Below are 22,066 nucleotides of genomic sequence, written 5' to 3' on the forward strand. Positions count from 1 at the left end.
GCTTTTTAAAATATATACAATTCCTAAAAACACATTTACCCGCATAGGCAAACAATCAATAGGGATAGAGTAGAGGACCCCCGGCTTCCGCCTCAGGGGAGATTGTGCAAGTGGGCGTGCTAACAAATTGATTCCTTAAATATCCAGAGAGGGCGGGAGGCGTCCAGCAGTTGGACCGCAACCCTTTCCTCCTTGCAATATGGCGGCCGTAGTGGTCAAAGTCAAGGCGTCAGCACCTTAGTCGGCTGCACCGTGAAAGACAACTCGAGCGTGGTGAGCCTCTGTGCGACGTGATTCTCGCACAGAAGAATCGCGAATGCTTGGTAATTAAAAATGAGCTTTTTAAAATATATACAATTCCTAAAAACACATTTACCCGCATAGGCAAACAATCAATACGGATAGAGTAGAGGACCCCCGGCTTCCGCCTCAGGGGAGATTCAAATGGGGGCCGCTCCCAAGCCATTAATTTGTTTCATGAAATTTAACATGGAAAGGCAGGCAGACTGGTCTCAACAACAAGGGCCTCATAGAGGAATGGGGTACAGTTGCCTATGATTTAGCATGGATGCTCCTGGGGTGCATTATACACAGAACCAACGCAAACCCTGCACACACAATGGGATATCAACCAGCAATTAAGGAATGCTCCAAAAAATTAAACTCCAAATGCCGGGCCTATCGGGCAACCGGGTCAGAGACTGCCAAAAAGGAATTAAGCTAGTGGCAAGAGCCATTCGTTACTGGTTTGGCAGGCAAAACGTGCACTTACAGAGGCAAAATGGCTGAAGATCTTCGAGCTGCTGGCACCAAGCAAATCCCAAGAATTTTGGCAATATCTAAACAAGATAATTCATGGGACCTCTAATAGAGAGAACCAACTAGATGCAAGCACCCACGTGAAAACTCTTTACACCGATGTCCTGAATGTAAATCCATCAGATAGAACTACAATACTAGGGTGTATTCTGGCAACAGCACAGCAACTCCTGTGGAACCTCTGGTCGATTTTACCTCCCTTGACAAACAAGTAATCCAAACCATTTTGAAAAAAATACGTCATAATGGAGCTCCTTGCCCTAAAGGCCTGCCTGGCTCCCTCTTCATGGAGGATATCGACTTCTGGGCTGACAATTTGGCTCAGCTGTAATCCAAGTGCAGGTTTCAGGAGGATGTTCCAGACTCCTGGAGGGGGTCACTGCTGCATCCAAAATACAAAAAAGGGCTAAACACTGACCCCAGGAATTATCATATGATTGCCTTATTGGACATTGAGGGCAAGGCTTATGCAAGCACTGTTTTGGCGGAACTAGTGGATTGGGTTGGTAGGGAACGTCTCCTATCCTTCTACCAGACCGGGTTCCGATCAGGAGGTTCCACCATAGATAACATCATTGCCCTATCATACCTAGTACACCAAGCAGTGGCTCACGGCACACCGCCGCTTTTTGCTTGTTTTATTGATTATATAGCAGCATTCGATGGGGTAGACTGCAACATCCTAAGGCAGAAATTGGCATGTTGGAAAATCAGCCCGTTGCTGCTACAAGCCATTAGATCCCTGTATTTGCGAACCTGGGTGAGAGTTAAACTCTCATGCGATTCCGCTACAGAAAAAAATCACCATGGATCGCGGGTTTAAGCAGGTTTGTGTCCTTGCCCCGTTGCTCTTTAATTTATATACAGAAGATATGGGCAACGCTCTGCACTGAGCCACTCTAGCTACCCCCCAGGATCGGGCAAAATAAGATTTAGCTGATGCAATATGATGTTGACCTGGTCCTTTTGGTTCATAAAAAGATTGGTCTCCAAAAACATTGACTGCACTCTCAGAGTACAACGCCAAAAACAAGCTGGTCGCCAATCCAACTAAACCCAAGATAGTGATCTTTCGCCACTATCCGAAAAAAAATGGGAAAGTGGAGGCTAGACCCATTAATCCTGAATTGTGCACAATCGTATAACTATCTTGGGGTTTGGATCTGTGAAAGCTGGCTGCTCACGGAACCATCGCCCCAAGCTCCAGCAGAAAGGAAAAATGGTCACCAACGCTATCTGCAAACTCTGTGCCGTCTTAGAAATCCCAAGAACAACGGCCATTCAATGAGTCTTGTGGGCAAAACTACTATCTTCCCTCAACTATGCACTACAGGTATTTCCAGGTAAATTTGCTCAGGACCTGGAAAAGATACATTGTGCAGCTTACAAAAAGTTATTTCGTCTACCAGCCTGCACCAGGAATACTTTAATTCGCCTGGAAATCAATCTCAACCGACAAACTTTGGAAGAATTAGCGGCTCTAGCGAAATGCTTTTATTTAACAACTGTGGCACCAGAGCTCTCGATGAAGGCTGTAGTTAACTATATCTTTCAACAGCCTGACAATCCCTGGTCTAATGGCCTCGACTCAGCCAAAGAACTCTTGAAACTAGCCACAGAGAATTGGGGCTCCAACATAATTAAGTATACTACCATCAAAATAGCAATAAAAAAGAAAGTACGATCATGCTCTTGTATGTTGAACATTGAAGCTCTGGCAGTCAGAGGCTTTCACAAGACCCAAAGTTACCCCCACACATCACTTGGCCTTAAACTACACCTTACGCAGCCAGTGGGGAGACTAGCCCTCCAAAGGATTCTTGCAGTCAGATTACATCCCCTCCCCCTAAAAGAACTGTACCCAATGGTGAAAGTAAGACCTGTCATCACGGAGTGTCGCCTCGGCAACTATAAACGAGAGTCGCTGGCTCACATCTTACTTTGCTTTCCTGCCTTGCAGCTAGTTAGCCAAATCCTCCTAAAGCCCATTCTCCTTCAACTGGGCACGCGTACAGCAAACGAGGCTGTCCAACAGTTATATTTATTGGACACTATAAAGCACATGGCAAACTTTGCTACGTTTATTTATCATAGCCGCACAGCTCTTATGGATAAGTCTATATTGGCTGTCCGCGGCAATCATTCGGGTGAGGGGCCTACCTAGTTTGGCCGCCACTGAAAGAGTGACGTGCTATGCAGTGTTGTACAGCTGCTAAGATGATCCAATACTGCAAGTCTCTATTCCTATTCCCCCCCCCCCCCCCCCCCACCCCCCCCCCCCCCCCCCCCCCACAGGGGCCGTGCTGGATCTAAGGAGTTTAGTCCCTTGATCTTGTGCGGGTCTGAGAGTGATAGGAGGTCCAGCATCAGCTCCAGTGTCATCTCTGCGGTTAGGACCAGGTGAGTGCATGACATAGGTACTGGCATGTCAAGGACATAGCTCAACTTCTTTTTAGACCAAATATACTACAAGCTACTTTACAAAGACTAGGAGTGAGGGAGGGTTTCCATGCTCCATGTCAACTATTACAATTCCTGTGCCTGTGATGGAAGCACTGATCAAGCACCGAAATGCGCTGGCGGTGGAATGGCTGGAGTGAAGGAAGGAGGTGGTCAAACCTGCTTTCTCAATCAAAGGATTGCAAAAGCGGAACTCCAGCATCCTGGTTAATTCGCTATCTTTCATGACTGGGACCCAGTTTTCACTTAACAAACCTGGGACACCAATTAGGGAAGCAGGGCAAGGGTGTCCAAGAGGCTGAGAGTGAGGGATTCTTTAAGGACCAAACCAATGAAGTAATCTGACGAAAGGGAAATTAGAAATTATTTAGGTTCCCATGGTGGAGGCAAGGTAGTAGAGCAGGATGATGATGCAGAAGAGGTTAAGGCAGGGATTTTGCATTCAGCCAATACTTAGATATGCAGGCAGGGCTAAGGCAGGCTGGCAGGGCTCAAGTATACAGAAAGTGCTTACGTATACAATCAGCTGCAGGTAAGTTGAAAGGTCTCTGGTAGGCAGTCATGAGCTGTGTAAGCTGGAGAGGATGCGTTCTCACTGGGTGTCATGGCAACTGCCCACTATAGGCGACCATTCTGAATCTACACAGCTTTCTTACGAAGTAAACAACCACTGTAACTTTGCTATAACCTGTAGAAGGAAATCACATCTCTTAGTGAAGAGAACCAAACTAACTCACCTGATCACTCAATATCCCTTGGAGGAACAAAAACTACTTACGCCCTCATATGTATGGTACCACACTGCTGTGAAGAAGACAAGGAGAGAGTATTTTTGATTAGACAAATAATCTCCTATGCTTATCATCATACAGCAGGCTCTAAACAGCCTAATGTCACCTACGACCTTGATTGTGAAAGCTGTGGGAAAAGCATGTGCCACACATTTGCTGAATTTGAAGGCGCCTCTTACAGTGTCTGCACCACGGCAGTGTAGCACCGACCTTATGGACCCTGCTCTGACGTGTGCACAGAGCCCCTTCTCATTGGCTCTATGCTGATGCCAGAGTCCCCGCGTTAAATCAACCATTGTTCATGTAATGCACCCCTTCACAGTCGTTTTCATACCTGCATGTTTTTGAACCCAGCCACCAGGATCATTTCTTCTGCCATGTCTGCCACTTCTCTGCATTGCTCCACAGTGTAGAGCTTGCCCCCGGGTGGCAGTAGCCTCAGCATTCGTATAGCAGAGTAGCCGCAATAGGTGCCAAGGTCAAGGACCACCATTGGAGCTACTCTTGCAATGACGTCATCTAAGAAGACTCCTGGAACGAAAGAGAGATGACCCATCAACTGAAGAAAGAAGCCTGCCTGCAATTTCCCACATGAAATAGAATAATGTGGCGGACCTTTGTGTGGACATTCAATCATATATGGTGTCAAAAGCAGAGATTTCATCGAATCCTTTATTTGTGTCATACAATGGCGCCTGTCAAATCCTCTGACCTGCACACCTGTGCCCATGGACGCGATCGTTGTGAGACAATGGAAGACTTAATAACGTGACTAAGTGGTTAAAAGTTATATAGCAAGAAAAAGGTAAATTATGGAGCAAAGAAAGGCAAATTGTACAGTCCATTAGTGGCTTTGGTGTCTTGCTATGTTGACAGTCTGACAACTTCAGTACAATAAGGATGCCAGTGCTATAACTCATGCCTGAGGTCCTTCAGAAATAATCTATATGCATTCAGCAGATTCTGTCCAAAATGTTATTCACTAAGTTATTGATTTTGTCTTGCATGGACGCACAGGAACATAATCCTACTAACACTGTCCATTCTATCACCTACAGTAAAGTAGTGCATATACAACATACACAATGTGGCCCTTGGCAGAAAACAAATATACATGTACACACTTCTTGAAAGAAAAACCTCTTAAATGCTGCACATTCAAGGTACATTTCTAAATTTTACTTTAGCTTCCGATGTAAACTGTGTTCACGTAATGCGGAATCTAGAAGCACGCGTGGGCCTTTGGAATATGTCATGCAGAATCTCTACAAGATATTCAATATTTACAATGGATGTGATTCACTTGGATGCCCCTTAGAATATAAGACATCAGGCCTTAAAAAATAATGCAACTTCTTTGAGTTCCTCTTCCTGCATTAAGAACAGTGTCTGTGATGTAAACATGGATTTGTGTGAACAATTAAACAACACATTTTCATGAGAAAGAAGAAATCAATCTTTGTACTAGTGTACATTATATTTAAGTAGTTATGGTTTTACAAACAAAAACACTTCTGCTAGGGCGTCAATTGCAGATGATGAACCAATCTGGGCAAAAATAGAAATCAACAGCTGAGAGGAGACCAATTCAACTTCTGCACACAGTAAGGTGCGGCGATGTGTCCCTTGTGTAGCATCGGGCTGGAAACATATTTTTGTTATAACTGCAAACTATGTAACAGATGTAATTCGCAAGTGTGGCAAACCTAAATTCAGGCAGAAGTATTGCTGCTGTGGAATCTGCTGTAGTTAATTGAACGAAGCTGTGTGCACCTCTCTCCCACCCAAGCCACATAGGCCACACATCTAAAGGTTAGAGGGAGACTGCTAACTGAATGGACCAGATAACATTAGATGAACAAATCAGAATGTGCGAAAGCTCTTTCTGGTCATTTCTGGCAATGCTTTTAAAATCAAACGCTGTGGATTGCCATTTGTAGGCTGAGTCTATCAGACAGCGCAAGCTGTCTGGGTTCAAAAGACCTATTGTTAGCAGATCAAGATCTTATGTGGTCCTGAGCCTGCCCTCTGCACGACAGGTTGGCTTCACTACCGGCCTCCTGATGGTCTCCGTGCTAACAGAGGAATCGTTCCCGGTTGGGAACAATGATTTAGCATGAGAATATTGGGATTAGTTCTCACGCCAGACGCTGACTCAAGATTGATAACTGTAGGAAAGCAGACCCATGACAGTCAAACAACCCTGGTGTAGGGGGCGGTGTTTTGCTCGCAATGACAGGCTGTTGTGAATTCCCTGCACGAAGGGGGAAGCGAATAGGTGCTGACCAATAAGATCAATAATTACGAAGACCTTTCCTCTTTAAAAACACAAAGAAGGATCGGACATGCCATCCGACCAGTCGGCCGTTAGTAAGGAAACGTGTAAGATGAAAGAGGGCACTGTTCCTTGACGAAGTGTTTTTTGCGGCGTTTTTAATTAATATCTCTCTAATTTTTTAACACTGGACTCTGTGATATAGAACAGAGGGGCCTTAAGTAAACTTTATTGACTGTGCGATTACTTAAAATCTTTACAGTATAAAACACATGAACATTCCCCCCACCCAGAATACCCTTCCCACAATAAAACCCTATATACAACATTAAGATTACATAATGACTGTTTTCACTACATTATGTCCGTTAAAACTTCTTTTATTTGTTCCTTGTCTTTACGCCTTCGAGAGTCTAGAAAGTTAAATCAAAGTTCAGCAAAGTTAATCTCAACTCGATGCCATATGTCAATGGGAAAGTACTTCACTAGCCCCTTATCCGCCCCTGGTTTGGTTTCTGGGTCTAGTAATTCCAAATTACTAAGCAATAGCTCCTAAATGGACTGACAGCTTGCATGGTTAGGGCACCAGATGGAGCTCATGGCTCAATGACAGGAACCTTCGGGTCAGTGGCCTTTTGGTGGGTGTCAAGTGCAGTACTGACTTGATGGATGAACTTGCCGACCCTAGCTAGTAGACAGGTCGTTGTTTCCGAAACGCACCAGTCCGAGGCCTCTCTGCAGGTTCTATAGCCTAGGTTCCGTGGGGCCGGGTGCAACAAACGATGTCGATCGCTGACTAACTTTGTACAGCAGCACAAAAGGTGTAACCAAGATTCTCTGCGGTAGTTGCATAGCCGGCAGGCAATGGCACAATCCGTTCGTGCCCATTTTGGGTTAAAATCTACGATCCCAAGGGCCAAAAGGCGCAGATACAGAATTTTCTATCTCGCTTGGGTTGATAGTGAGTCTTGCAGATACGGTTGGGGTTTGCCAGGAATATAAGACTTGTCCAGGGCCAGAGTTAGTGGATTATATCGGAGTGATGAGCAATCCAGCTCGTACGAGATGGTCTGGACTTGGCGCTTGATAGCTAAGGCCCAAGCAAAATGTGAAATTTCTTGAAGGGGCAAGCTGTTTCCCTCGATTTTCAATAGATCAATGCCTTGTGCCACCTTGGTGTGCCATGGGGTGCCCACTTCTCCAAAAATAGTTTTTAGAAAATGTTTAAGATTGTTTTCAGGTGCTTTCAGTACTCTGATGTAGTATTTTAACGGGAAGCACCCCTTACATCGGATACATCGCATCGCGCTGACATTGCAACGCGGCAATTACATTGTGCCCGTCATTACCTCGCATGTCATTAGGACGCATGCAAGTGCATCGCATTACCTAATACATCGTTAGCGATGACATCGAATTGACTGGGAAGCGAGCATCGAATAACATGACAGTGTTTACATGTTATTTTAAAAAACAATGTTTATTTGTTTCTTTGCATGTTATTAAAAAAAACAATGTTTATTTGTTTATTTGCATGTTATTTAAAAAAACAATGTTTATTTGTTTATTTAAGCATCCTTAAAAACAATGTTTATTTAAGGTGGTTATTTTAAAAAACAAAGTTTATTTAAGCATCATTGCAACAATAAACGGCAACCAGCGAACAATGCATAAAGCGAGCAAATTATGCATATATTATGCATACAAGTATAAACGGGAAGCAGCGCTGCATATTGTCTCACATAAAAGATACATCAGGAAGTGACATAGCAAGAGTGCCAAGGGCCACTACCAGCCATTGTCAAAGCCATGGGACCCGGAGTCACTGCTCCTGCTGCACCGTTGAAAGCTGATCCCCTAAAACCAGGCATCCTACAAACTTTACATCTAATGCTCCACAAATAATCCTTAACATAGCAAGAGTGCCAAGGGCCATTGTGCAACCGTGTTAATTAAGCCCCACTAGCAGCCATTGACAAAGCCATGGGACCCGGAGTCACTGCTCCTGCTGCACCGTTGAAAGCTGATCTCCTAAAACCAGCCAGCCTGGGCCAACGCCCAGGGCGCCGTCCTCCAGTGGAGCGCTGGAGCTCCCGGCAGCAGTCTTCCTCCCACTTAGGTCCAAAGAAATGTGTGTTTAAACACTTTTTCTGAAGGTTGATTGTGCCCGTGTGGGCTGGTCTTTGTGTGTTTTTCTTCTATGGTGCTCCTTAGCTTGGACCCCGTCACATTCCTTCTACTCCTTCCAAATTTTCAATACAGGGAAAACTATAGAGGATAAGGGGAGGGGAACCAGATTTGGTTACGCACAGGGCGCTCTCTCAGCAAGGCCAGCTCTGTTGGAAGGATGTTGTTTTTGGTGTGAGTGAGTCTGAGTGGAAAGTGTTTACATGTCAATGTCATAACTGATGAACACCAAGTTGTGGTTTTCGTGTTATGTGATGCAGCGCCTAGCGGTGTGATGCACGAGAGACAGCCACACAAATTATAATTGTAGTGACGACTGAAACACATAGGCAGCTACACAGCCCCAAATAGCCATAGGGGCAGTGGGATGCTGTTTGAATTTATAAAAAAAAAGGAGAGCGGTAATCAGATAAGTCTCCATATGACACAGGCAGCAGGCACCAGGCAGAGATGGTGGGGAATGAGTAAAAGGACACAAAAAGAGCAAGAACGGGAATTGGAGTCATGAGCAGCATCATGCATTTATTTTAAAAAGAAAAGATGCTGCTACATTGCTACTGCTAAACAAATGCAATTCAGAGCAGCGCGGGAAATTACCGAGCAGCCGTGCCCCGGATAATGCACTTACAGAAAGGACACTTCTTTGGCAGTCATTTCAAGGGGCCACTTAAGCAGGCGGCAGGGATGACAGGTAAATAAATTTTAGCACAGGCAAAAACTCACCTGGTGCTGCGGGCTAAACCATCGCGTTGTCATGTCGCGCGTTGTCAAGTCGCGCGATGTGACATGCGATCCTATTGCATGCCCGCATTTGCGTTGTTACATCGTGCGATGCTAAAACGGCCGTTGTGACTGCATTTGCGATGTAGTGACGGCGATGTTAATTACCGCGATGTGATTCAGTACGATGGATTGTCATACAACCATTTTAACAGGTCCCCCTGTAGTACCAGCTCCGGGCGTTTCAGGCCTATTTCTAGCCTTAACCTGTTGTTCCTTGCTTGTCTTGGGGCCTGTAGCACAAGCTTATACGCTTTCACCTGGGCCGCTTTGATCTCGATTGCACCTGGATAGGCTATGTGACCATACGTAATAGAGGGAATCAGTTTTGCCCTAAGTACAGTCAACATCGGTTCTACTGAGGGACTGGCTAAGCGATGGCTTAGACGTCTAAGGGACAGAATAATTTTGTCAATTCTTGGTTTTAGCTCCTTTAAATGTTTGACTGTGGTGGCTCTCTCTGACACCCAGACGCCCAGGTAATTATATGATGAGGCTGTTCTAATTCGGTGCTCCCCCAAGGACCATGTTGCTCGTTTTTTATGGTGGTATTTACCGAAGATTACAATCTTTGTCTTGCTCTCGTTGATCTGAAGGCTATTTTCCTTGTTGTATGTTGCAAGACTGTTCAAAGCTCTTTGGAGCCCCACCCTGGTGTGGTCCATTACCACTGTGTCGTCTGCATACTGCAGGGTTCCCAGGACCAGCTTCCCCAATCTTGGAGGTACTAAATTAGCATCTTTCAAGGCTTGCCCCATGTCCGCTGTATACAAGTTGAACAGTAGGGGGGCCAGTACACACCCCTGCTTTAGACCAGAGTTGGTATCAATTCTTGCTGTTGTGATTGTTGGACTTAGTTTCACCTGGTCCCATGTCCCCTCGTAGAGTGCTTTTATGGCTTTAAGCAAAGCTTGAGGGAGCCCCCAAGTTTCAAGTTTTGCCCATAACCGACTTCTGTTTACTCGATCGAAAGCGGTGGAATAGTCTATAAAACAACAAAACAGGGGCAACTTGTTCCTCTTGTTGCTTGCTTCGCGAGATAGGAGAGCGCTGTAATATTATCCAAGGTAGAACTATTGACCCTGAAGCCAGTCTGTGTAGGCGGGAGAATGCCGTTCTTATCCACCGAGGCCTCCAAGTCCCTTAGTAGTAGGCGGGCGTACACCTTGGCTTCTATATCAAGAAGGGCTATGAGCCTGTAAATAGCCGGGTTCGAGTATTCTCCCTTCTTATGTATAGGAAATAGGACCGAGCCTTTCCAAGATGTTGGCAGGGATGTTGTGGCGAATGAGTAATTGAATAGCGAAGTGAGTATGGTTGCAAAAAAGGCTGGGGCAGTTTTAAAGACCTGGGCGGGTACTCCATTTGGACCAGGAGCCCCGTCTGTTCTTATAGCTCTAATGTATTTCAAAGTCTCCTCCTCTGTGTACTTAGCGGGTTGACTGGGCCCTGAAGCGACATTCGGCGCGATTTGAGTTTTAATATTTTCCGCTGCCGCCTTGTACCACGCTAAACTGCCGGCGTTAGTCTCATTTACCCCGCAGGTGTACAGCCCCTTTGCGTACTGTTCCCACACATTCCCTGCAACACTGTTTTCCTTGCGCTCAGCTCTGGGCGTCAGGCTATTAATGTATCGCCATAGCTTACTGTTGTCTTTTTCTTTAATTAGGGAGAACACTTTGAGCCAGTTCTTTTCTGACCACTGCCTTTTCAGCTCCCAGACATTCTTTTTGTGAGTGGCTCGCAGGGCAGGGATAGAGGACTTCTGTGGCAAATAAATGCCTTTCTTTTTTGCCTTGATTGTCTTGTTGAGCGCTTGTTTGCTTTGTATCAGACTCCGTGTTTTTTTGCGTTTTGGCCTGTTGTAACTTTGACAGCTTCTTAGTTGGTTAGTATTACCCATGCTCTTCAATAAATCCATGGTCAGTGATTCCCAGAAGTGTGTGTTGTTCTTTATATCTTGTGACTTTAGTGCTGCCTCCCTGCTGGCTACAAACTCTGACAGGCTGTGGCTGGGGTGTGTCGTCCATTTTAGTCTTTTGAGGACCAGATGGTGTTCATCGCCTGTGGTTGCTCCTATTATTTCCTGTGCTTCCACCTGTTCCCGCGCCAAGTTAAATGTGGCGCGGAGGGGCCTGTGGTCGCTTTCATCCCTATCGTCCACAGTGAAATCGCAAAGATTATGGGCCAGCCCTTCATTAGTGAAAATGTAGTCTATGGTAGAGACATTCCTGAAGGTTTGTTTGGCAGTCCATGCGGGGTAACTCGTTTTTTGTGTCCCATGGGTGGTTTGCAGGTTAAAATTTGTGAGGAATGAGATCAGTGGGGCTGACTTCTTGCTTGGGGGTGCAACAGGGATCAGGTCCAGGCCTCTTTTGTTGAAGTCTCCCGCAATTATCACGTCATGGTGCTCCAAACTTATGAGTAGATCTTCCAACGTGCTGGTGAGTGATTCCATTCCCTGATGCGTTTGATATTTGGTTGGATTGATGTAGCAATTAATTAATAAAAGAGGGTGGGACACTTGCCCCGTTTTCAACCCCTCTATTGTGATTGCTTGGAGGTCAGGTGACACCACTTTTAGTTCTGTGATCTTAAGTTTGCAGGCGTAACTTACAAAGATGGATAGGCCCCCTGACGGGCGTCCGAAGATCGTCCTTTTGGTTGCTGATTTAAAATATTCGTATAAGCCGCCAATTGGAGTAGTTGACCTCGCCCAGGTCTCCTGGATGCACAGTACCTCTACCTGTGCGAGATAATCAAGTGTGGCAGTGTCTCTGAAAATGTTATTTAGCCCTGCTATGTTCCATGAGATGATGGTTAGCTTACGATCTTTACCTCTAAAAGAATTTAAGCGTGCTCTGTTTCCATGGGTATATATTTGGTTAGGGACCCTGTCTCCTGGTGTCCTCCATATGGACCAGTCCTTGCTGAGGCCGCTGCACTCTCCGCTGCGGGTCTTTAAGCAAGATGTTAATTTTTAGCTGGGTTCTTATCCTCCCTGTTTTTGTCCCCCCGTCTAGGCTTGTTGGCCTTGTCCCTTTGAGGACTGAAGTGGATTCTTGCTGACCATGATTGGGCGTAAGAACGTGTGGGTATTTTGGTACGCTGAAAGTAGTGACTTCAATGCCCCATTCTGCGAGTTGTGTTGCTTCCTTAAGGACAGCATGTTGGGCCTGCTGCAGAGCGAATCCAACTAAAGTGGAGTCGCCATGGGTGTCCGTCTCCAGACTTTTGAACTTTACCCACTCGATCTCATCTGAGGTGATTTGTGCCAGGGAATTATGAACTTTACCCACTCGATCTTATCTGAGGTGATTTGTGCCAGGGAATTACCCACTCGATCTTATCTGAGGTGATTTGTGCCAGGGAATTTACCCACTCGATCTTATCTGTGGTGATTTGTGCCAGGGAATATAGAACAGAGGGATATTTTCCCTTTCACAAGGTAAAAAAAAAGATGCAAATAGACATGCGAAGGAAGGGAAGGGTTACTAACTAGGGCGTCAATAATTCTTCAGTATGTGACTACAGGAAGTGCCCCCCTCAACAGACCATGATGCTAGTAGCTACTTAAGTATAGGTAAAGTTACACAGGATGCCAACGTACCAAAGTATGTCTTATTTGTTTCACATTTGTGGTGTCACTTGTGTTCGCTTGCTTTTATACTCCCATTTGTGCCACCATGGTTGTGCATCTACAGAAATGTATGCAATTGTATTTTTTAGCCGTTAGAATGTATGAAATAGACTGGGAAATTGATCATTAATTCTATGTTTTGCGTCTCCTAAACTTTTAAAGGGTCTAATTCCGACATCTTTGTGTCAGAGATGTAGGTCCTCTCTGTTTTGCTTTATATTTATTGTGTAATTACTTTCCCCTGGCCCTCACTTATTGATAGGGTAGGGAAAAACCGTATAACCCTGACGAATGCCCAAATCATATTAGGCTATTAGGAAGGACAGAAAGAAACATGTTGGTGAAAAATATGGGGTTGCAAGGATAATATCCAGGGCCATACCCCTAAATTACCTTATGGTAATTTCTTTTATTCATACCCAAAGTACCACATGAATAAAAGGATACTTAGTGGTATACTTTGAGGTATTTTAGTCAGTAACTGTACCACTGTTATCAAGAAAAAATAGGAATATCTAAGAACTTCCTTGGGACTAACCATGGGTGGAGTCCGCCATGGTGGTATGATCCTACCAGGGTGGAACGAGGTGGCCTATGATATAGCACGTCACATTACGTGAGTGAGCCCACCTCATCCAATTCTTGGAATTGCCTATCTCAATAGGAGACACACAAGACTGTTCTGTGCATATAAAATATTGGACCCACTTATACAGACCTGGGGTATTTCTTCTCCAGAGGTTTCTGGTATATAGCTACCACAGCTTTTTGGTGTTATATGGCTTTATTGCCACTTCAATTTGCTTGTTTCTTATTTGATGGCTTGCCTTGTCTACCTTGTGTTTGTGCCTCTCCAGGAGTATAGCCCTTTACTTGTGTCCTTGTACTGCTAGTTTTAAGGAGCTACTTTGTTTCATTTATCTGCACTCCTCAAGAGTACATGCGTTTTTCATCTCTCTTTCATCTTTGGTTCTCCCCCGCCAAGTACCCCTGCGACACTCCCTTGTGTTGAAAGCTTTCTCTCACACGCTCCTCCCCCGCCTATCTCTCTGCACTCCAAGCAGCTTTCTTGCTTGTGCTCAACTAGCAGGCATCTCAACTCTGCGAGCTTTTCTTTTTAGGTCGAGCCTGACCCAGCGCTCAGCATTGGTCTGGTAAGACCTTAAGTAAAGAGGGCTTCAAAAAATGCTACCCTACAGCTTGCAGTGCATGTGATGTGAGCATGAACGTGCGCAGTTTCCATCTGCCTTTCTAATCTCATTAAGCCTTCAAGCCTTCATGGCTCATTAAGTGCGTCCCTTCCTATGGCAGCTGCTCTCCTGTAATCATTTTGCTTTCCCTCCCAACTCATTCTCCTCTCCCTCCCCCCCACTCTTCAACATTCCTTCTCACTTAAATCGAGGCCAAGAAAGGGGAAACAATATTGTCGGAGCAATGGTGCTCACTGCTTTCAATAAGGTCATGGCTTGACAGCAGGCTGGCCTTTGCTCCCTGTCAAGTCTCCAGCAGTGGTGGTACATCATTCATTCCAGCTGCTCAGGACTGGTGCCTGTTAATGATTCTCCTGCAGCTGCAGAGTCAGCAGTGGGTGCGGTTGAGAAAGGCTAGGGTGGTGTGTGTGCGCTCCCTCACACCTTTTCCTGCTCTACTCCACGCTCCCCGCTTGTCCCTCGATGTGTATTTTACAGAGGTACGAAAAACACAGCATTTGAAATACCTAAAACACGAAAGGATTACATGAGAACCGGTGCTGAGGGGCGCTTTTCCTCTCATTGATTGGATATACCCCCTCTACCTACAACTCTCTCTCTCTTTCACGCACACAAACTCTCTCTCTCCCTCTCTCACACACGCATGCACGCACACATGCACGCTCTCTCTCCCTCTCTCACACACACACACAGGCACACATGCACACTCTCTCACACTCGCACACACATGCATGCTCACACATGCAGGCTTTGCTCTCTTTCTCTCCCCCTCTCACACACATGCACGCTCTCTCTCTCACACACACACAGGCACGCACACATGCACATTCTCTCTCTCTTACACACACACACACGCACAAGTACATGCACTCTCTCTCTCTTTCACACACACCCACTCACGGACACATGCGCACTCTCGCTCTCTCACACGCATGCACGCTCTCTCTCCCTCTCTCACACACAGACATACACACACCTACACACACACGCTTTCTCTCTCGCCCTCGCGCACACACAGGCACTAACACATACATACATGCATGCATTCTCTCTCTTTCTTTGGTGTGTAGTACCAAAGCACCATTGATTCCTGCTACGCGCGGTAAGTCATTCATTGGTGCTTTTATTATGATACAAGGACCTCTTGCTCCCTACCAGGCCTCCAGCACTGGTGGCGTGGTGGGGGTAGTGCGTGGTGTGCAGTGCCGGGGCACCATTGACTCCTGCTGTTTACAGTAAGACCTTCACTGGTGCTTTTAGCTTGACTGTGGTATGATACAAGGACCCCTTTGCTCCCTTTTCAGGCCTCCAGCACTGGTGGCGTGGTGGTGGCAGTGTGCAGTGCTGAAGCACTTTTGACTTCTGCTATGCATGATAAGGCATTCGCGAGTGTGGCAGTGCCTAATCTGAACACCTTCACTGTTGTCTCTTGGAGTACCGAAACACTGCTGTGAATAGTCACAATATATTTGTGAGTACAACCACACACACACACACGCACACACACACAACCCCAGACACAACCCCACACAGAACCACAACCACACATACAACCACACACACACACACACACAACCACTTTCACACAACCACACACACACAAACCACACACACACACTTCCACACAAACACACAACCACAACCACACACACACCACACACAACCACAACCACACAATACACACAACCACACACACAACCATACACACAACCACACACACCACACCTGCACCCACACCCACACAACCACACACAACCACACACACACAACCACACACACAACCACACACCATACACTCACAACCACACACACAACCACAACCATACACACACACAACCACACACACAACCACAACCACACACACAACCACACATACAACCACTCACACAACCACACATACAAGCACTCACACAACCACTCACACAACCATACACACAACTACACCGTCAGTGCACACTTTTCACTAGGCACAGACACAATCAGTCGTCAGTGCACGCTTTCAACGGGCACAAACACCACCAGCCGTCAGTGCACGCTTTCACCAGGCACAAACACCACCAGCCGTCAGTGCACGCTTCCACCAGGCACATACCACCAGACGTCAGTGCACGCTTTCACCAGGCACACACACACCATCAACCGTCAGTGCACGCTTTCACCAGGAACATACACACCCCACCAGCCATCAGTGCACGCTTTCACCAGGTACACACCACCAGTTGTCAGTGCACGCTTCCAACAGGCACACACACCACCAGCCAGCAGTGCACACTTCCAACAGGCACACACACCACCAGCCATCAGTGCATAATTTCTACAGGCACACACACCACCAGCCATCAGTTCACACATCAACTGTTAACGCATCCACAATTTACTATTGTAGCAATCGCAGTATGGTGCACTTTACTTTTAAACATATTCATCTAAAGCACAGCATGCTACCATTGCTACAAAAATAAATTCACATTGTTTTGGCCTGCAATTTATAGACGTTTGTTGCAATTGGTGTTGCAATATTTAGGAATGCCAATAACTCAAACTTAATTAATGCGAGACCTAGTGCATTGCAAATGCTTGTTCTTTACAGCCCCCTTCCACTTAGCTCCTCCACTATTTCCCACTCTGCTTCTTGTTGCTGTGCCAGTCTGGGTTTTGTCTTTTTTGTTAATATTTACAGCCCCACAGAGCAAATCTCCTACGCTCCCCCTTTCTAAGGCAACTCAGTGGCGTTTACTTTGTAGCCAAGTTCCAAGGTGCTGTCCAGAGTGCTATTTAGTGGAGTCTTTCCCGCAATTCTAAAATGTATCTCAACTGTGCTGACTTTCTTTCAAGAGACTGCACTTATACAGGGCTGTCTGTGTGTGTGTGTTATTGCCTACAAGACAAGCATCCACTGTCTGTTTTGAGATGTAGTGTCAACTTAAAGCTGTCTAAGAGTCCGCCCATTGTTCACCACTGCTTGACTCCATTGTCAGTCTCAAATGCTTGCTTCTTAGTCGTTAGTTTGTGTGGAGTTTCCTTTCTCTTATTGTCTTTGTCTCTCCCTGGATTATGGATGCATTCTTGTTCATTTTTCAGGTGCTTTTTTTTTGTTTACACACTTAATGAGAAGGCATGTGTTTACCAGCTGTCTCCCTACTATGCTGCTCTTCCAATCTCCATGCTCCATGTTGCGCTATCTCTCTTTTTCCCGTTTGCTTCTCCCCTGCTTGCTCCCGGGGCACTATCGTCCATTTACATCACCTCCCACAACACGCTTGTTTCTCTCTTTGCTTCATTAGCTTGCTTTTCTCCCAGCGTCCTCTATGTTTCTCCCGCACCGTGCTCCATGTTGCTTCTGCTGCCCTCATTTTGCTTCTCCTTAAACTCCTCTTTGAATCTGCCTGTCCCCCTCCAAATGGTTCCGCACCCGCATTCCATGTTCCTGCCTCTCACCCATGTTTCCTCTTTTGAGCCTGATTCCCTGGGAAGCTGAAGATATTTGGCTCTGCTCTGCCAGAAAGCAAACGACCTGCAAGACTTTCGATTAACTTCGCGAGGGAACAAATACAGCAACTTCACTTCTAAATCAGGCCCTCTGCTTTCTTGTACTGAAATGAAAGACTTCTCACTCTGATGTGTACCACCAGCAGTAATCCTTCTCTTTCAGACATACTGCAGAGTGAACAGGACTGGGAACCCAAAGCAGCCCTGGCAATTTTGAAGGACCAACCCACTGGGGAGGGGGTTGGGGGTGTTATGCAAGTGTAAAGCACTGCTGCTTTTGTTACCGGGGGCGATAATGCAGCACTGCTGAAAAACCGTCTCCCAGTAACAACAAGCATTGGCATGGCCAATAGGTCTCGCCTTTGGGACCTTATAAGTATTTAGTTATGCAGCACAATATCCTTACTGCAACAACATTAACTGTTGCATGGCTAAATACGGTCCCAAAGGCGAGACCTGTTGGCTATGCCAATGCTTGTTTCATCTGTCATTGGAGTGAAGGCCTACTAGTGACTCACTCATGTAAATGTGCTCTTCTATGTGCATTTCCAACTACTAGCGCTAGCATCCCAAGTTTATGCTTTAAATTTTTCTGTGTGTATCATGTGTGGTAAATGAGTGATGTGCATAAGTGTGTCAGTTTAAGAAAGGCCTATGGGGATCCAGTTTGGACACACTAAGCCTGGCCTTTGTATGTGATGGTGAGATTGGTTTTGTCCTAAACAGGAAGTGTATTATTGACATTTTCGAAGCTGAATGGAGAAGACCAAGATATTGATGTGACAAGAGTGGAGACAGGGCTCCTTTAGAAATTCGATTAGGCCTTTTGCTTAGCCAAGAGCTGCCGATTAGTCTTCCGGAAGCCAGCCATTTGGTAGACCGCAGGGATGAAAGATGGGACTGGAAACAATGTTGTGCAGGGGAAGGGGAGCCTTTAGGCGAGGTCCAGCTTTTTGTTTTTACCCCAAAACTGTTCTGACAAAGCAGACTGTGGATACACATTTCCTTTCTGATTTTGCAGTATTAAAGCAAGACCATAGTACCCCACTTGTTATTTCAGTTCCATGTTTTCAATGAACAAAGAAAGCAGTGCTCCACAGAGTACTCAGACGGTGACTGTGCAACCAGAACTGAGCTGAGTGGGCATCCCATGCGTATGACCTCCGTTTTGGAAAAGCTGTATGTCTATCCTGAAGTGCCTACAAGCCTGCCTGTCTGCTGAGAGAGGGAAGTAATCGGTCAACCCTGCGGGGAGCATGGCTTTCCAGGAGGATTGAGGTGCAACGTGCCCCAGTGTCTGTGGGGCGCCCAGAAAAAGAAGCCCGAGGACAGAAATCTGGGGACCGCTATGTTGGTAGGTCTGCAGTCTCTCCATGGCAGTTCTGCGCAGAAACCACAAAGATTAGGAACACGATTGCCAAGGCCTGGCAGGGGACATGATGACAAATCAAGATCCGCCTGTGCATGGCCGCATCACAAGCAGAGTATCAGCCTGTGTATTGTCACATCAGCACCAAAGACTTGGAGACTTGGCCTCTGCATAGCTGCATTACAGTCAGAAGGACGACCCTAAGCAAGACTTCAATGACTGTCCCTTGAAGGGCCTCAACTACCTGTGACAAACAGAAGTACTGACTGCGTCTACAGGGCAGGCTACCCAGCAGCCATTGAGGGTCACATAAACTGAGCTGCCAGTTGGCGCACTACTATCCACAAGGAACAAGCCAGATGGCTGCCCCGAGGACTTATCCACTATATGTGGTAAAAACTTAAGACTGGGTCATAAGAAACTGAGTGCAAGCTCATCAAGTAGTGAGAATTAGATCGGACCTCTAATCACACTAATGTCTTAACCTGAAGGGAGAGACCATCTAGATAACAAGAGAGCTGGGGGGAAATAGCCGTTATTGGCACAGCACTGTCGGATAGCGTTCAGGGACACTAAATTGTATTTGGGTATGTTGATATGCAGCATTACCTTATACTGTGCATCAAGTACTTAAATAAGCACAGGGCTGGCATTAGTTTATTGCACTGTGGCGTGATTGTCGAGCTCTGAGCTGGATCACCTCCACACTACCTCCTTAAGAGGCTTATGCCTGCTCGCCATTGGTACCTAAAGGCAATGTAAGTGGGTTTTAAAGGAACGGAACGTCAGGGAGAAGTTAGAAAAGATATAACTGTGCAAGGCGTAGGGTTAAGGTTGAAAGACTATAGTAGGAAAGGATGCATCACTGAATGGATGAGCAGAAACTGGTGGTATACCAAGGTCCGGGCTCTGAAGGTTCAACAGATACGTACAAGGGTAAAAAATAAACACACCAAAGCTTAATGAAGAACTGTGGTTGAAATGCAATCCCCAAAAGATTGAAGGTAATGATGATGCACAAAGAGTGGAACATTCTATGTAGTGTGTAAAAGAGTTTGGGAGAGCGATTGAGGAAAGTTTGGGGAAATAGCGAGTTTAACTGTGAAGGTATATTAAAATGGGGTGAAGGGTGGAAGCACATGGGACAAAGACAAAAGGAATGCAGGACAAATGTGTAACTGTGGCAGTGATAAGTATTTTTGCAGTTTCTGATGGATATCCTGTAGTGTAAGTAGTGTGCAACATGTGTGATTGAAGAGGACACCTAGCAAGGTCCTGCATGGGTCAAGGTTCTTTAGAAAGATGAATGATAGGAAAGATAACTGATAAAAATGAGGAACTGGTGTTGGTAGTAGTTGAAGGAGACGAGAAAAGTACTAAGAATGACGTGGTAATGAATTTCGTGAACATCATCTTGAGGAATGATCAGCGTCTCTAAACTGACAACCACTTCCAGAGTTTGTTATGACCTCTTGAAACGAATAATAATTTTGAATGAAGAAGCTAAAAGTGAAAGGCGGATAAGGAGGTTATTTCAGTGATATGCATCGAGATTTTAAAACGGAAATTCAGTTTAGAGAAGCAAAGATTGGGAGGGTGTGGGGGGGGGGATATGTATCGAAGATAAATGATGAACTGCTATTGTGACCACACCGTCAGGTTGGATCTCAAAGCCAACCTTCCGGTCCAACAGTGTGGGGAGCAGACATTTAATGAAGGTTCACAAATGTAGGAATTTCAGCATGTGTTTGGATTTTTTAAAGGTTGTGTATATGGGATTAAAATGCAAAAATGAAGTATTCCGGTGCCACAAAAGGTATGTAACACACCAGCCTGCTTAAGAGACGCTGGTAGAAAAACAATCAGACTGGCTATGTGAAAAAGGTATCACTGAACAGCAAAGGCCAGTGAATGGATTGGTCGAGTTGTAACGGCAAGAAAGAATGAGGGCCTCGGTTAGAGTTTGGCAGATGCAGCACATCTATCAAACTTGCTCTTCCTCAGCTCGACTCAGAACTGGCGGAGGCACAATGTTTCACAATGCCAAGCCTCCCCTGGCTCTGCCTTTGGAACCTTTGATTGAAGGCTCTTCTGTCACTGGGCTGTTAAACAATGTACAACTGAATGTCCAGTCTACTGACAGTGCTGGTTCTGTCCTATATTTTTTGTATCCTGGACCTCCAGGGATAACCCCAAGTGTGGCTCACTGGTTAGAGCAGGCAGACCCTGAAGCAGAGGTCAGACCCGGGACCAGGGTTCAATTCCCGACGCGGCAGGGTCTTGAGCTCAAATGTCCATGGACTCGATAATTCTCGCTTCGGTGCCTGACCTAATCATGGGTTCACACTCTGCAACTCTGGGCATTAAGCTTGCTTAATCTCCACAACGCCCCCCCCGCGGCGGGATGCCTGGCTTTCACCTTGGGGATGCCCTGTAGGGGCTATCTCACAGGGAAAAGCCAGGACGGGTTCCCAAGGCAAGCGCGGAGATACCCCTTCGGGGGTCGATTCAGGCACTATATAAGAAACATAATAATAATAATAATAATAACCAAATAAATTATCCCAATACGCTGAGATAAAGCTCTCTGCATGTCAGGGGCATTGTCGTGTGTTTTCCAATAACTTTTGATGTTTGTTATTGAAAAACAAAAAACCTTACTAAGCATTCACATTACATATGGCACCCACTTAGAGAAGATTCAGAGCCTTCAGCAGCACCACCAAGGCAGCAGAGGTATCCACCTGACTTGTTGAGCTCTCTAAGAATGGTGGGTAGTCTGCTGTCAGGTACGGATGATATCCCTTCTCTGACCTGGGAGACCATCCACCCTACTCTCAATGAGGCACAGAGACTCTGCAGTGACTTGGGCATGGTGAACATGTATCGTTTGAATAAGCACATCTTTAATGACGCAGCACCATACTTCGAAAATATCACATGTTGGTCGAGGTTCATCGATGATATTTTTTTCATCTGGACTGGAACCATTGAGCACCTCGACGACTTCATTAGTTGGCTCAACCTTGGAGATGTTAATCTCCA

The 22,066-nt window shown here is 45.9% G+C and overlaps 1 protein-coding gene across 3 annotated transcripts in view; it reads right to left on the reverse strand.

Annotated features, from left to right (window-relative positions):
- LOC147702672 (catechol O-methyltransferase-like) overlaps positions 1–22,066 on the reverse strand; it is a 79,823-nt gene that overhangs the window by 25,899 nt on the left and 31,858 nt on the right. For all 3 annotated transcript variants that reach the window (XM_086931344.1, XM_086931345.1, XM_086931346.1), the window contains one exon: positions 4,405–4,601. In XM_086931344.1, coding sequence (XP_086787470.1) covers positions 4,405–4,601 — 197 coding nt within the window. The remainder of the gene's footprint in view (positions 1–4,404; positions 4,602–22,066) is intronic.

The sequence above is a fragment of the Lissotriton vulgaris genome, chromosome 7 (genome assembly GCF_964263255.1).
Source record: "Lissotriton vulgaris chromosome 7, aLisVul1.2, whole genome shotgun sequence".
NCBI classification, from domain to species: Eukaryota; Metazoa; Chordata; class Amphibia; order Caudata; family Salamandridae; genus Lissotriton; species Lissotriton vulgaris.